General features: G+C 34.9%; 1 protein-coding gene across 1 annotated transcript in view; it reads right to left on the reverse strand.

Annotated features, from left to right (window-relative positions):
* The window catches only part of NBAS (NBAS subunit of NRZ tethering complex), a 182115-nt gene that overhangs the window by 35144 nt on the left and 132816 nt on the right, over positions 1–14155 (reverse strand). The window contains exons 47-48 of the mRNA XM_075706796.1: positions 10405–10494; positions 7931–8126 (exon numbers count right to left, since the gene is read on the reverse strand). Coding sequence (XP_075562911.1) covers positions 7931–8126; positions 10405–10494 — 286 coding nt within the window. The remainder of the gene's footprint in view (positions 1–7930; positions 8127–10404; positions 10495–14155) is intronic.

Consider the following 14155-nt stretch of genomic DNA (forward strand, 5'->3'; position numbering starts at 1 on the left):
AAAACCAAATGAAGCAGAAGCCTACTGGTGATGAATTAAACAAAGGCTCGGCCACATGTTGAGTTGCCTGTCTTACAGAAATACCCAAGAACTGTTTTATTCTGAACTGATTTATGGATTTTTTAATTTCTTATCTGTTTGATATGCAGCACACTAAGAAATGCATAGAGATAAACATAAATCCGTTGCCTAATGCATACATATGCATAACTCGTGCAGAAAATAAAATCCATTCATTTGTATTCTGCAGGAGACTATGTCCTAATCTGCAAATACACTTCAGCACAGAAAAAACCTCTGAAGACTGTACATAGACATTCATAGAGAGATAAGGGCAAATAAAGAAAAAATTATGTATTTGAAAGATTTATATAACTAGCTAGCTAAAACTGAAAGAGACAAGATTAACATACATGTAATTTAAAATGTACGTTGACTAGGTGTCAGTTAATAGGTAAAAATTTGGATCTATGTAAATTATGGCTAAAACTAACATCTGTGCAACACAAGGGACTTAAAAACACGTAAGTCATTTTACTTGTATGTGCCAGCTACTAATCACTGTTTCATATTTCATAATCTATTTATAATATAGATACTCTTCATTTATAACAGAAAAGGGTGTGGAAGATGCAGCCTGGAAATGACAAGATCTTAATCCTTAAATATTACTTTTAACTTTAAACTGTTAAATTAGCATCAGCCATTTCCCCCCATACCTCATACAAGTGGTTCTTCAAGAAGCACTGTGTGCACAAGCTCTCAGTATTCAACCGTACATGTAACTGCTGTCTTGATAATCAAAGTCTGCAATTCTGGAAAAATGATTTTAAAAGCTGTTTTCATGTAAATTTTTTCATGTAAATGAAAACTCATCAAAATTAATCATTCCAAAATGTCATCCTGCAGATAAGGCTAAATGGATAAAGTAAAAGATGCATTTTTAAAAAGAACAACCCACAGTAAACTAAGATATCCTCTTTTAGGAACAACAGGTTGCTGATGTTGACTCCAATTTTAAGTAATAATTATTTAAGCTGTGAAAATTGAAATAAATAAGTAGCTCTGTTGTGGCCATAAAAATAATCAGGAGGAGGTAGGCAGCATCACGCAACTGTCATACTAAATGGCATTATGTAAGCACTACAACTGGTGGTCGTCTTTTTGATTTAATATAGTTGAAGTCCTAACAGTCACGGTCATTATAGCTGAGTCCCTATGTAATAATAGCAACAATGTGGAAAAAAACCCTCACTCTCTCAATCAGCATGAACTATCAGAAATTACTATGAAGTAAGAACTATTTTAAGAATACCTGAGAGGGCCTCCTCAGATGATACAGAGTTTACAGACCTCTAAATAAAAAGTGTCAGCTAGCAAGATGGCTGATGGAACAAGATAAGACTGAAAAGCATGGCATCAGCTGAACATCACAGTTCTTAATACAAAACACTCTTTTAAGATATTAACAAAATAATGCCTAAAAAACCCCAGTTTTACAGTTTACTTCTATTTTCAAAATGCTTGTAACAACATCCTTGACCAGAAACCACTGGAGAACTTGATCCGCTAACAGGAACAAAAAGAAAAAACACACAAACAAAACTCAGTTTATGATCAAATGGTAAAAGCAAAAAGTAGAATTTCTCATGATTTTATGACTGGTTCTTTGCTTATATAAATGAAATGAAGTTTTCGGAGGACTGCAAGCATTGAATAGATAATACTGCACCCAAATGAGCTAGCTTATGTTTGTCAAGGACACTGTAGAAAGAAACCTCCAATTGACTTAAAAAAAAAAAAAAAATCTAGGTTAAGTAAATGACCATATGAAGGCAAATAAAACCTGACAATGGTAAAGCCACCGCATTTTAAAATATGCTAAATTAGCCTCATCAAGTCAAAACAGGAACTTGAGTCTCACTGAATGAAATTCAAAGACCTCTGGTTAATGTACAGCTGAAGTCAAGAGAGCAATCAAGGTCTTGGGATGCGTAAGCATGGACTGTTAATTTCCGCAAGGACATCACATTCACTTCTCCAATTATCTCCTCTCAGGATGTACACTGCACATCACAGTGGGCTCTGAGATTGAGGGGAGAATAATTACAGACACAGGTAACACTGCGGATGAGGTAGCATAAGTGGAATTGTTTACTTAGATTGAGTAATAAGGAAAAAAGTGATGCAGTACATAAAACAGAGCAGGGACTTTGATTTTCTGGATTTTGCTACGCTATAAAACATAGAACACCACCACATACCAAATCACATAAAGAGGTAAAAAAGAAAAAACAAAAAAACAAACCCAACCCTTCTACAAAGTTTCAACATGTTCTGCACTCAATGCTGTATGGTGTACCAGTGCCATCCATTTAGCATGACACACTCAAGGCTGAATCACAGTTCACCCACCAATTTCTTTGCAACATAATAATCGAACTCTGAATACATCACTAATGAGTTCTTAATTTTTTACAAAACAGATACAGAAGCAGAATATGCAAGGCTGAAACCATTCTCCACTTACACCTTCACTACAAAAAACCCATTACAGAAAGTGAATTACCCCCCATGAATCCACTCCAGAGCACTCTCATCTTCCTCTGAAGCAACTGCTCCTAGCCACAAAATACCACCGTACCCAGGGCTTACACTCAAAACAGTCAGGTTCACTCAAGCTAGCCTGCTTTTCCCTCCACTTCGTCTTACCCGGTTTACTTGTGCAGTTAATGGAAAATATTTCATTTGCATCTTAAAGAATTTAATTAACCATACACACTACAATTTATGTTCCCAGAAAAAAAAAATACAGTTCACATGTTCTCATATGGATAAATTGCATCTTCAAGGAATGGAAATTAGTGTTTCAAAATATTAATTAAAACTTAAATTAAATTTCTTAAACTTAATTTTTATGCATTACCAGTAGAGAAACAATGTCTCTAGAAGAATAAACAACATTGTAACAAATTTACTCAAACTTGATAGGACCATAAATCTTTCTTCTAATTAGGCATGCTTCACAAATAAAAGATGTTTGAGGATTAAACAGATACAGCTCCTTCACCTATATTTTGCCAGATCAAGCTAAATACAGGTCATTGTTACCTGATAAACTACTTCAGCAAAATAACTTGGGAATTCTTAAATCTCACTCTGTTTTCCAAATACTTAGGTTTTAAATGTAGCTGACCCAAGTACAGGCAATAGATGAAAATCACAGGACACTGAATTATTCCCGTTGAGACCTTTCTTTGTGAAGTCATATGAAGAAATACCATCTAAACAGATACACATTTTTTGCATACTGGGGGAAGAGGGATAAAAGAGCAACAGGGGCTTGACAGCCATACCCAAGTTCTTAGAAAGTCATCATGTAAATGCAGACATTACTAAGGCTGCCGAGACACCTAAAACTTGCATATGGCAAGTATAAATATAAATTGCTTATATGAAGGAAGGGCAAATGTGGGGGGGATGTACACAACACAAATACAAATTAATCTGGCAATTTTTAGGGAAAAAGAACCCAGATAAAATAAGAAAGGTGCCTGAAGTTACAATCTGAAATTCATGTTAGATATCCCTTCCAGTTTTCAAAAACACTTAGCCCTCAGCAGCTCTGTACACCCCAAGATCATGAAAAAAACATAATATAACAATATGAGGGGAAAGGCTAAATGAGATTACCTTCTCTAAGTGACGAAGCTATTTGCATTTAAGTGGCATGCAAATAGTAATTACATTTTGCATTTGCATAATAATTAAACAATCCTTTTAAGACAAGGTGTGTCTTATAGAAGCTTCAGAATTACTAACTTCTTATCTTAAACTAACCCTTGGTTTCCCTACAGAAGCTTTGCTAGTGCTGCTGTAACTTCTTGGGGCAAAACCCTAACTCTTATTACTGTAACTTATGCCTTGTAACTGGTCACTGAACTGATTGACTACGTACACACATAACACCTGTTAGTTGGTACCTTACATGTTAGACAGCGCTGTGTCATTACAGACTATATTTTTATACATTATATGAAAACAAATGGATTTCCCATCTTAGATGGATAAAGCCAAAATTCAATACAAGCATTCTAAACCATGTTTTTCTCACCCCCCCAGCATTTTTTTATATATAAAGTCAGTATTTTGACCCATATTTTTCACGCACCAGTTAACTAGAAAATTACAGAACCTGAAGAGCTCAGATAAAATTCATCAAGGGGATTAAAACAATGCATGCCTCCTCCCTCCAGCAGTGTGGGATGCTACTGGAATGTGAATTAAAGACTCTCAAGCCTTTGAAAAATGAGGACCTCTGAATTTTTAATTTTGTTAACTTATCATTAGAGAATGGGAAATTGCTGTGTTTCTGACTGTTTGATAGGTAGCTGCTTCCAGAAAGTACATTTTTAATTTTGTAAGAGCTGGCCTGTTTCCCAGCACCATGTTGATTTGTGGGACCACTACTTACAGCACCTAGAGCATAATTAAATATTAAGTCCCTCCCTGATGTATGCAAAGTCTGACTAAGAGGATTAGTAGACACACTGAGGGTGGCTTTCACACATTTTCTGGTAATTGAACACTGCAATATCATTAAACTTATCTTTACTCAGTAGAAATCCATATTCATCCTTTACAGTATCTGCTGTCCCTTTTTGTACCAAGGAATAGTAAAGGAAAACAGGGATCCCCTAAAAGCATGTAAGGAGGTTTTAGCAAGGTGGGTATCGGTCTCTTCTCCCAAGTAACAAGCCATAGGACAAGACAAAACAGCCTCAAGTTGCACCAGGGGAGGTTTAGATTGGAGATTAGGAAAAACATCTTCACCGAAAGGGTTGTCAAGCATTGGAACAGGCTGCCCAGGGCAGTGGTTGAGTCCCCATCCCTGGAGGTACTTAAGAAACAGGCAGATGTGGTGCTTAGGGACATGCTTTAGTGGTGGACTTTGCAGTGTTAGGTTAACAGTTGGACTTGATGACCTTAAAGGTCTTTTCCAACCTAAACGAGTCTATGCTTCTAAGAAATGTCAAGCAAGAAAGGATAAAACAACCTGTAATTAAGATAATTAATACATCTTTTAAATATTTATAATTTAAAGTTCATTAAGAAGGAAAAAAAAAAGCCACAACAAAACCACAAACCCAAAACAATGAACCTTTAAATGTATTCCTCTACAAGCTAAAAATAGCATTTGATCCACTCACATCCCTCCTCTTTTTCTTTTTTTTTTTTAAACATGATGAACAGTTTTGCTACTTCACTGGATGAGAAAGGATGACCAAATTAATAAAGGTGTGGTGATGTTTGAGAAATTGATACCTACATACAAGGCAGACAGACTGACATAGCAGTCTGAGCACATGTTTGAAAGATGTAATTCCTCATGTCTACTTTTTGACCCTGCTTCACCCAGGATTACCCAGCAACCTGATAAAACTTTTAAATTGTGCTTCAACATCCCCTTCTGTAGAACAGGGTTGATTTTGAAGGTCTTTGCACCTGAAGCATTAACTTGCGCGAGAAACTTGCTTAATTAATGCTTTGCCAAAAGCTCGTATACAAATCTCTCTCTTTGCTTTTCAGCAGTCATGTAACTACTGAACTCTGCAGTGTTCTTGTTTCACTAACATACCATGAAGGATTGTGAAATGTACACAGTTTTCAATACGGTATTTTATTACGCTATTTTCCCTGTTTGTTAATACACAAAATAAGCAAACAATAATCAAAAAAGGTCATCACTTGCTTTTTCTAGTATCAACTTGTAGACTAGCATTTGACATCAGCCAACTAGAAGAAGAAAAAAAAGAAAAAAATAGTCTAAGCAGTGGATTACTCATTTATTTTCTTGGACTTTTCTTTAGAACTCTGAATTTCAATGATTGGTACCTAACAGACAAACCAATAGGACTCTTCTGTCTAAATCACACAGTAGTTACCACACACGAAATATAAAAAACAAACAAAAAAAATATTGAAAACAAAGGGTTCTCATCTATCACATTTAGCTTGAAGTGACATGAAAATTAGAATAATTTTTAAGTATGTTCCAACAGTATTCTTACAATTGGTATGTTTTCCTGCTTGAAACTAGGAGTATTATAAAAATCCACCACTTCAGGAAACAGAAATTATTAACACATTACATGGAGAGACCTAAAGTGCCTGGAAGACTGGACCAACAAGAATCACACAAGGTTTAACAGCCATGCTGCACCCGGGACAGCACGGCTGGGGACGAGCTCTGTTGAGAGGGCTGTGGGGGTCCTGGTGGGCAGTGAGCTACATGTGAGCTAGAGGCATATGCAATGCATTCAATTAATTCCTAAAACATCATGCAACAAAAGGAAATGGATGCGAGTTTCATGTTGTAAAGTTATACATATTTTGACTTAGGCAATTATAGGAGAAAATAAAAGTGATCTTATATATTCTCAAACAAGTGTAATGAGTCTCACAAGGCTTCTGTCAAATACAGGTTCTTTTTTTTGTCTTCTACAGACATGGCTGAAAGCTATTATCTACCTGTAGCTTTATTATTAAAACATACTCTGGTTGAATCTTTTAGACTTGAAATGGCTTTGGGTTGGAAGACAGGTCACAGGCAACACAAATATTGACAAAGGACTGAACTGAAGATGAAGAATCCAATCACAGACACCTGAAGAGCAGTTGAGGAGTTAAGTGTGGATATTATTGTGAATGCAAAAGAGAAAGTAATTTCTAAAGAAAGCAAAAGATAAGCATTTTCTTTTTCTTTTAAGATTTTTATTATGATTATTCCCTTGGATGATCTTAGCACAGTGAGTCAAAACTGAGATACTGCTTTTGTCTTATATGAATATAAAATGGTTTTGTGCATAGATCTTTTTGAGGAACTATTAGAAATATTCTATTTTAGTTCCATAAGGTCTTGGCATGGAGGGGGGAGCATTTAGAAAATGAACAAAAAGTAACTCTGCTTCTGAACAATTCTACGTGCAGCAAGTGATACTCATCTGATCTCAAAATGGCACACACTTCAAAGACAAGACTACTTCTTCCTGTTAAGCCTTTAGTATATTGTCATTGTACTTAGAAACACAGACCTTCTAAAAATATGTATGTTGATATTAAGCACTTCACCAAAATAAGTCAGGAAATAAAGCAGTTAAAATATTAAAGAATAACCAACAAGAGCCTTTTTGTATGTATGGAATTGTTAATATTCTACTTGACAAACTTGAGCGTTTTCACTCCTGAGAACATTCACTAGATGATCCTTCTTAGTCTTAGATCAACTTTTACATACAATTAAAAAATGAAAGTTAGGCATTTTGTCACCCTTTAATTCAGAAGGAAAGTTAATCTGTTTTAGACTTGAAAACTTGAACTAGAAGCCCTCTGTCTCTCTTAGTTGGAAACAAATAAATACAGCTGAAAGTAACTTCTTTCAGCAATGATTTTACCTTTTTTTTTTTTCCTGACTTTACACTGAAAAAGTTAAAATTATCACTTGGGCAGTTCAAGGTATGAACTGTTTTTAAGCAGCTACTGTTTTCCAGTTGCTAGGTGCTGCCTCTTAAAAGACAATAGCACACTATGACAGAACGCATTCCCTATCAATTAAGTATTTCCATTTGAAAACGAAGAATATACAAAAACTTCAGAGTCAATGCTTGATGTGTAGGAAAATCATTAGTGTTTAATCAAGTTTGGTTATTATGTACTTCTGATCTCAAACAAAAGCCGAGGAGTCCATTAACTTCACATAACTTTGTTTTTCAAAGAATCATAATGTATTAGAAACCCGATTCAAAAGGAAGGTAGGATGCATTGCAACAGGATGCACTGCAACCATATATACTGCAAAACAGCATTTCATCATATAATCCGTGTATAAAACCAGTCTTATGCTATCATTTATACCAATCAATATTAATACCTTTCTGTTGGGCCAACAAGCTCTGAGAACAGCTTGTGTCCTGAAGTATACAAGTAGCTTGCTATCTTCATCACTGAGGTGGAAGGCTTGCTCCAGAATTTGCAATACTCTGATGCGAGGCTTCACTGCTAAAGAGTCATCACCACAGAAAGGTCTCAACCACTCCAGAAGGTCATCTGAAGAAACTACTTTCTCCCTGTAATTAAACAATACTGTGTTAAACAGTCTTTAGTAATCCTAATGGAAGTACTACATGTATTTTCAAAGCTGTTAACAAGTACATTCAATACATAACAAATACATAACACTGGAAATGGAAGAACTCATTTCTGTGAGGCTGCAGAGAAACTAGCCATTGTAAATCATGTGCCTAAAGCTAAGTGGTGTAAGAATTTTTTTTGAACTTTAAATAACTCTGCATAGACATCCATTTATACAGCTACATATTCTTCTACACACTACCTTGACTGCTAATTGTATTGTAATGGTGCTGGATTTCACCACCGGAAAATCCAAGCCTTTTTTTATGGTGTCTGGTCCTGGCTGATGCCTGTACTTGCACCCCATCTGACTTTTTGGAAAAACAGCTTGACTGCTTGTATTTTAAGTATGAACATTTTTATATCTGATGTTTATTCATACTGTCCTGTATTCTCTTTCTTTCCTTACAAATCCCTTCTTATACTCCACATACACAAATTAGTTTCTCCTGATTGTAGCTTCAGCCATTTCTTGATTATTGTGTGTTCTAGTATGATAATGAGTACAGAATACCCATAATCCCTAGAAAGAAAGAAAGAGATGTTAAAAAACCTAAGCTTTGGGGTTTTCCTGACTTGGCTAATTTGAAAAACCCTCTATTAAATAATTTGATTCAAAAAGTGTAGTATATTGAATACATTCTAACTGTGTGAAAGCATTTACAGTATACAGATTACCATGAACTGAACCAACCAGCAGTTGCAGACAGAATAATCTGTTATGTTCCCTAGAGGCTATAAACTAGCACGTAACAAATCAGTAAATGCTATTCTGCTATCTTTCACTAGTACTCTAAACTAATTTTTTTTACTCTAAGCTAATTTTTTTTCCTTAAAAAAAAAAAAAAAGAAAATCAAGAAAGTGGTCCCAGGTGCAGTGTGATTTATAACTAATGTTCCCTCATTTGTCTTAACAAGACAAATGGGAAAGTAATATCAGACAGAAAACACTAATTTAACCTGTCTTGCAGCTCTGAAATAATAAACATTGACAGCTTACGTTTTCACATTACAAGGATTTCAATTTTACTTAGGCTTTATATTGACTGAATGATGCTGTTAGCTCAGAACTTTAGCTAAATTAGACATGCTTCTGTCGAACAGGTGGCATTCAAACTGTAAATTAAAAGTTTGGGAATTAAGAAGACCTGCTGGAATATTTCAGGAGTTTTGTAGAGCTCACACCTGATGTTCATATATGTCTTCCTAAGGGAAAGATTTATATTTTGTAAATTGAATAGCTGAGGTTTAAGGAGATAAATAAGAACAGGTATTTATATAAATGTAAAGAATCTCCTGTAATCACAATGACTTTCACTCCAGCTTATTGTTTCAGCAGTTAAATGTTGATGAAGTATACAACTAAAAGACTCCAGAAAGTGCATCTTGGACTAAAATAGTACCAACTCCCCCATTCTACCTTATAATATTGCAAATGAGATTTACTGTAGATTTTTACATCAATTCAGTTTACTTCAGTATCTATTACTTAACTAATTTAATGTCAGTGTAGAAGCCTCCACACAATAGTGTAATTGGTTTTGTTGGCTACCAGAGAGTATGGGGTTTTCTAATTATTATCATACGTGAGTTCTTAGTTTGGACATCTGGAAAGAAAACTGGGGGGGTTGTTTGGTTTTTTGTTTGTTTGTTTTGGTCTTCAATAGAAATGCAATGGAAAATGTCAGTGAGACATACAGACCATTATGTGACCTGAAACAAGGACATTTCCAAAAGCGGGGCGGGGGAAGAAACATTATACAGCGTTTGTGAAACTGTTTCTGCACTATACCCTACAAACACTGACAAATTTAGATATCTAAATTCAGATATCTGAAAGTGAGTCATTATTATTCGTAATTTATCTACTAAACTGAAACAAAAGCAGTGAAGTACTCCTGGTAGATATACAATCTGCAGTAGTCACAGCAGAAAAAACATTTTCTTAAATCATCATAATACACAGTTATCTAAATTTTCGGTTCAGTGACTTGCTTTCTTCGAAATGATCAAGTAAAGGCTTCTGTCAGGACTCAGATTTTGAACCCGATAAATGATAGCCTGTTCCAAAAAAAAGTCTTAGAAAATTAAGTGCAAATCCATTATATATTTCCATGAAGAAAAGTCATCCATATTCAGTATCGTACCTTCAACGCTTTCATGAGAAGTATCTTTCAAAGTCTTAACCAAAGAATCCATACAGTAAGTTCTTACCCTTTCTCAACACTTGCATGTACTGCAGAAATGATGCCTTCTAGGATTCCAATTGGATCTTTCACTGATGTAGATGAGCCACCATTTCCACTGTTAAGGGAAGACATAAAATTACCATAAAAATGGTCCTTAACAATGTATCTAATTCTATCCACCTGTAGGATTTACATTAATTATTCAGTAATACAGCCATTTTCCACTTTCCCTGCTTAGCTACTACCTTTATTTTTATGTCGAAGTAATGCAAGGAGCAACAAGAAAAGAGTGGGAAAGAGAAATACTAAAATACTGAAGTGAAACTTGAAAGAAAATGAACAGTTAGAATTTAGCACTTCTAACACAGATTAGGTCAGCAAAATCTCATTACTTTAAAGATGTCATCAATATCGACTAAACAGATTAAAGGTTACACATAAATATCACCATCTTTTCTTTTCAAATATTATCTTGCAGTATCACTACTGGTTTAAACAAACTTGACTGTAACCTGATTCAAAAGAATCCCATCTGCTGATTCACCAGATTTCTTTTCCCACCTCCTCTGAGATTCCTTTTCAGTTGGATCAACCAGGTTGATGCTTACCAGAACCAATAAAATTAAACAGGAGGGAACACGTGGTCAAGAACAGCATGTGGGAAAGGGGAGGATTAAGTCACCCATCAAATGACATCCGCTACGCATGTGTAGGAACGGAAAAATGTGAATCACACTGCCCATCAGATGTTCCAGTAACACAATAATGTTCTTCCACAGGTCAAAAGGTAGTAAATATTGGGGGGGGGGGGGGGGGGGGGGGGTGGGGGGTGGGCAGAGGTAGGTAAAAAAAATATCACTCTGTTAGGGAAAAAAGCTTCACTCCTAATGCAATGAAAGGGACATTTTCTGCTAAAATTTTCAGCAAAACAAACCTAAGATGTGACCTAGTGCTGAAAGAGGGAGGGATTTTGCACTGGTACTCCAATAAAGCACACAGTGTCTCTTCATGGAAACCACTGCAGTGGCAATGATGCCTGGATGAACTAGAAAAATCAACAGTTTTGCCTCTCTTAAGAGTTTGTCAATGCTACATTAAAGAAAGAGAAAGAAAGGCAAATAGTTCCAAAGTTAGTTCACTAAAGGAAACTCAAAAATGCAGAGATAAAGTGTATTTTCTCTACAGTTCATCAGCATATCAAAGTTCTTCTGCTACTAAAAATGTCAGCCTCTTCCTAGATGATCTCTTAATAAAAATGAATACATGTCCAGACTACCCTGACTGTTCTAATGCCAAAATACACTGTATAGCTGATTGTAATGTGTAAAAATAACTGCAATATTTCACAATTTTTTTGTCAAGAGTTATGAGACCATTTATAATTTTGTCATTTATTACTTCAGTAAGATAAATATATTGCCTAAAAAATGATTATACTATATGGCATAGCGACCTGAATTTTTACAACCTTTAATGTCTTCCTGCATTCAGAACTTTCATCCTTTCTATTTTTATCTTAATAGGTGACCAGCACTTCGGTGAACAACACTAGATTTAAAAACCACATGTGACTCCATTCAGAAGGGATGCAAGATGATTTGTTGCATGATGTAATCTCAGTTTACGTTAGTATACGCATTTTATATTGCTATAGTGCATACACAAGTTCAAAGTAGGAATAGAAAGTTCTTAACACTTGCCTTTTTCTCAAAAAGTACTGTTGCATATGACTATGACAGAAATGCCACTTTTAATATCAATACTACCATATGACAGCTAAAAAAATTTTAGAAGAGTGAAGTTTAAATCTAGATATTTTCCTGAACATCCTCAGAATATTTGGAAACAATCAAATTATAATTTATAGTACAGAAATATCCAGGATTTTTGACTCCCAAAGAGAGATAATGTCTATCTAAAAGATAAAAATCTACTGTAACCAAAAAAACACATCAAAAATTTAAGTCTCGGGGTGGGGGTAGGAAAAAAAGGTATATTTTTCACAGAAAAGGAGACACAACAGAACTGAATGGTCTGTTAAGAAAAAAAAAAAAAAATTACATTTAGATTACACCAGTACTGTAGAAGTGTGGAAATGGTAGAAAGAGCAGCAGTATTAAAGTAATCTTTTTATGCAAGCAGCTACACGCATTAGGAGATGGTTTCAAATTTGTTTTAAAATAAAAAAGCTAAGAAAATTTAAGATATGTTCCCAGAGTGAAGACAGATGTAAGTCACTTCATTAATGTTCTGTTTGCAGGCCAGATTTAAATTTTCCTCTATTATTATGCTTTTTGTGGTTTTTTTCAATTAAGTTTGTAATAAAAAGACATCAGCAAAGGGCATTAACATGGCATATCTAAAGAAAATTAGAAGAATACTTACAAAGCTTACAGACTAACAGGAGAATGACAATTGTCCAAAACAGAAAAGAATATGACATACATTAAAGAAATGGAGATCTTACTAGCTCTGCTTACCCTAAATTATCTTTAGTGTACATAAGCATCTTTCTTATCAAAGGAGAATGACCAGCTAACCTTAGATTTTTGGGTACCCACAATTTTGGAGAGTGGTTCTGAACAGTTCTAGCACTTGATCTTCAAAACCCCTTCATATCTCTGATTAGAAATTAGAGTATTCAGCCCGTATCACAGCCAGGCTCTGATCACCTCAAAAAACTCAGGTCAAAAGAAACGTATACCCAAAAGTTCATGGGCATTTCTGAAAACAGAAACCCACTGTTTCAGACAACGCATCTGTGAAGCCAGTTCTCAAGTACAACAGATGTATGAACATTTACAGAAAGCTTCGAGTTTGTCATACACAGACAGGTACTATTCTACTAAGCAGGAGGAAAGAAGAAAAAAGGTGAATCTAAGCAGTAAGTTACTGTTAAGTAGAATAAGAAAGTATTTTAAAAAGAAATCTAGAAAGATTGAAAGCTAGCATTTTTTTAAGCTTAATATTGCCTTTACTGCCTAATGGTTAGAGAAACTAAAAAGAGATTACAGCTCATGAGACAAATAATTGTGTCAAGTTGCTACAGATTGTTGCCTTGTTCTTTTCTTAATAATTAATGACTAAAAATAAGCAGCTACTAACAGAAACAAATATAATTAATGGAGGATTAGTCTTTTACACAGATTATATCCTATTTTATGCATGTTTTAAACAACAGAACAGAATTCAATGTTCACCTCAAAACTCCTAGGTATGAGCCTGGTGTAATTACACTGATAAAGGCTTATTTTGATTTCAGTTCAGCTTCAGAAAAAGTGATGCATATTTAATCAAGTTCTTCAAACACAATAAAGTACGAAGAATGCTTGAAAGGGGAATAAATTAGCTTCATCGAAATCTTTTAACCTAATTACAGTATTCATTGAAATACTTGATATCATCTTATTTCTCCAGCCTTATTTTCCTCTTTCTGCTTCTGCTTCCTCTAAATACCAGGAAAATAAGAAAATAATATATTGTTGGTGTGATCATTCAAAGCTGGGGAAAAAAGTCATAATGCCAAACCACTGCATCCATCAGAAATACCATGAAATTATGGTATCCAAGTTACAAAATTACTCTGTATGACCCCTGTTCAAGTGAGACGAGATAGTAAAAAAAATCTGTGTTTTTTTTCCTTCTAACTTAGCTACTCAGTCTAATAAAGCTGGTTTTACCTTCTTCACAAAACACTGGCCATTAAACAAGAACTCAAAATTTCATCACACCTTTCCTGCTCCTTGCCTCCTGAATATTTCCAAAATTTCATTAAA

Source organism: Pelecanus crispus, chromosome 3 (assembly GCF_030463565.1).
Source record: "Pelecanus crispus isolate bPelCri1 chromosome 3, bPelCri1.pri, whole genome shotgun sequence".
NCBI classification, from domain to species: Eukaryota; Metazoa; Chordata; class Aves; order Pelecaniformes; family Pelecanidae; genus Pelecanus; species Pelecanus crispus.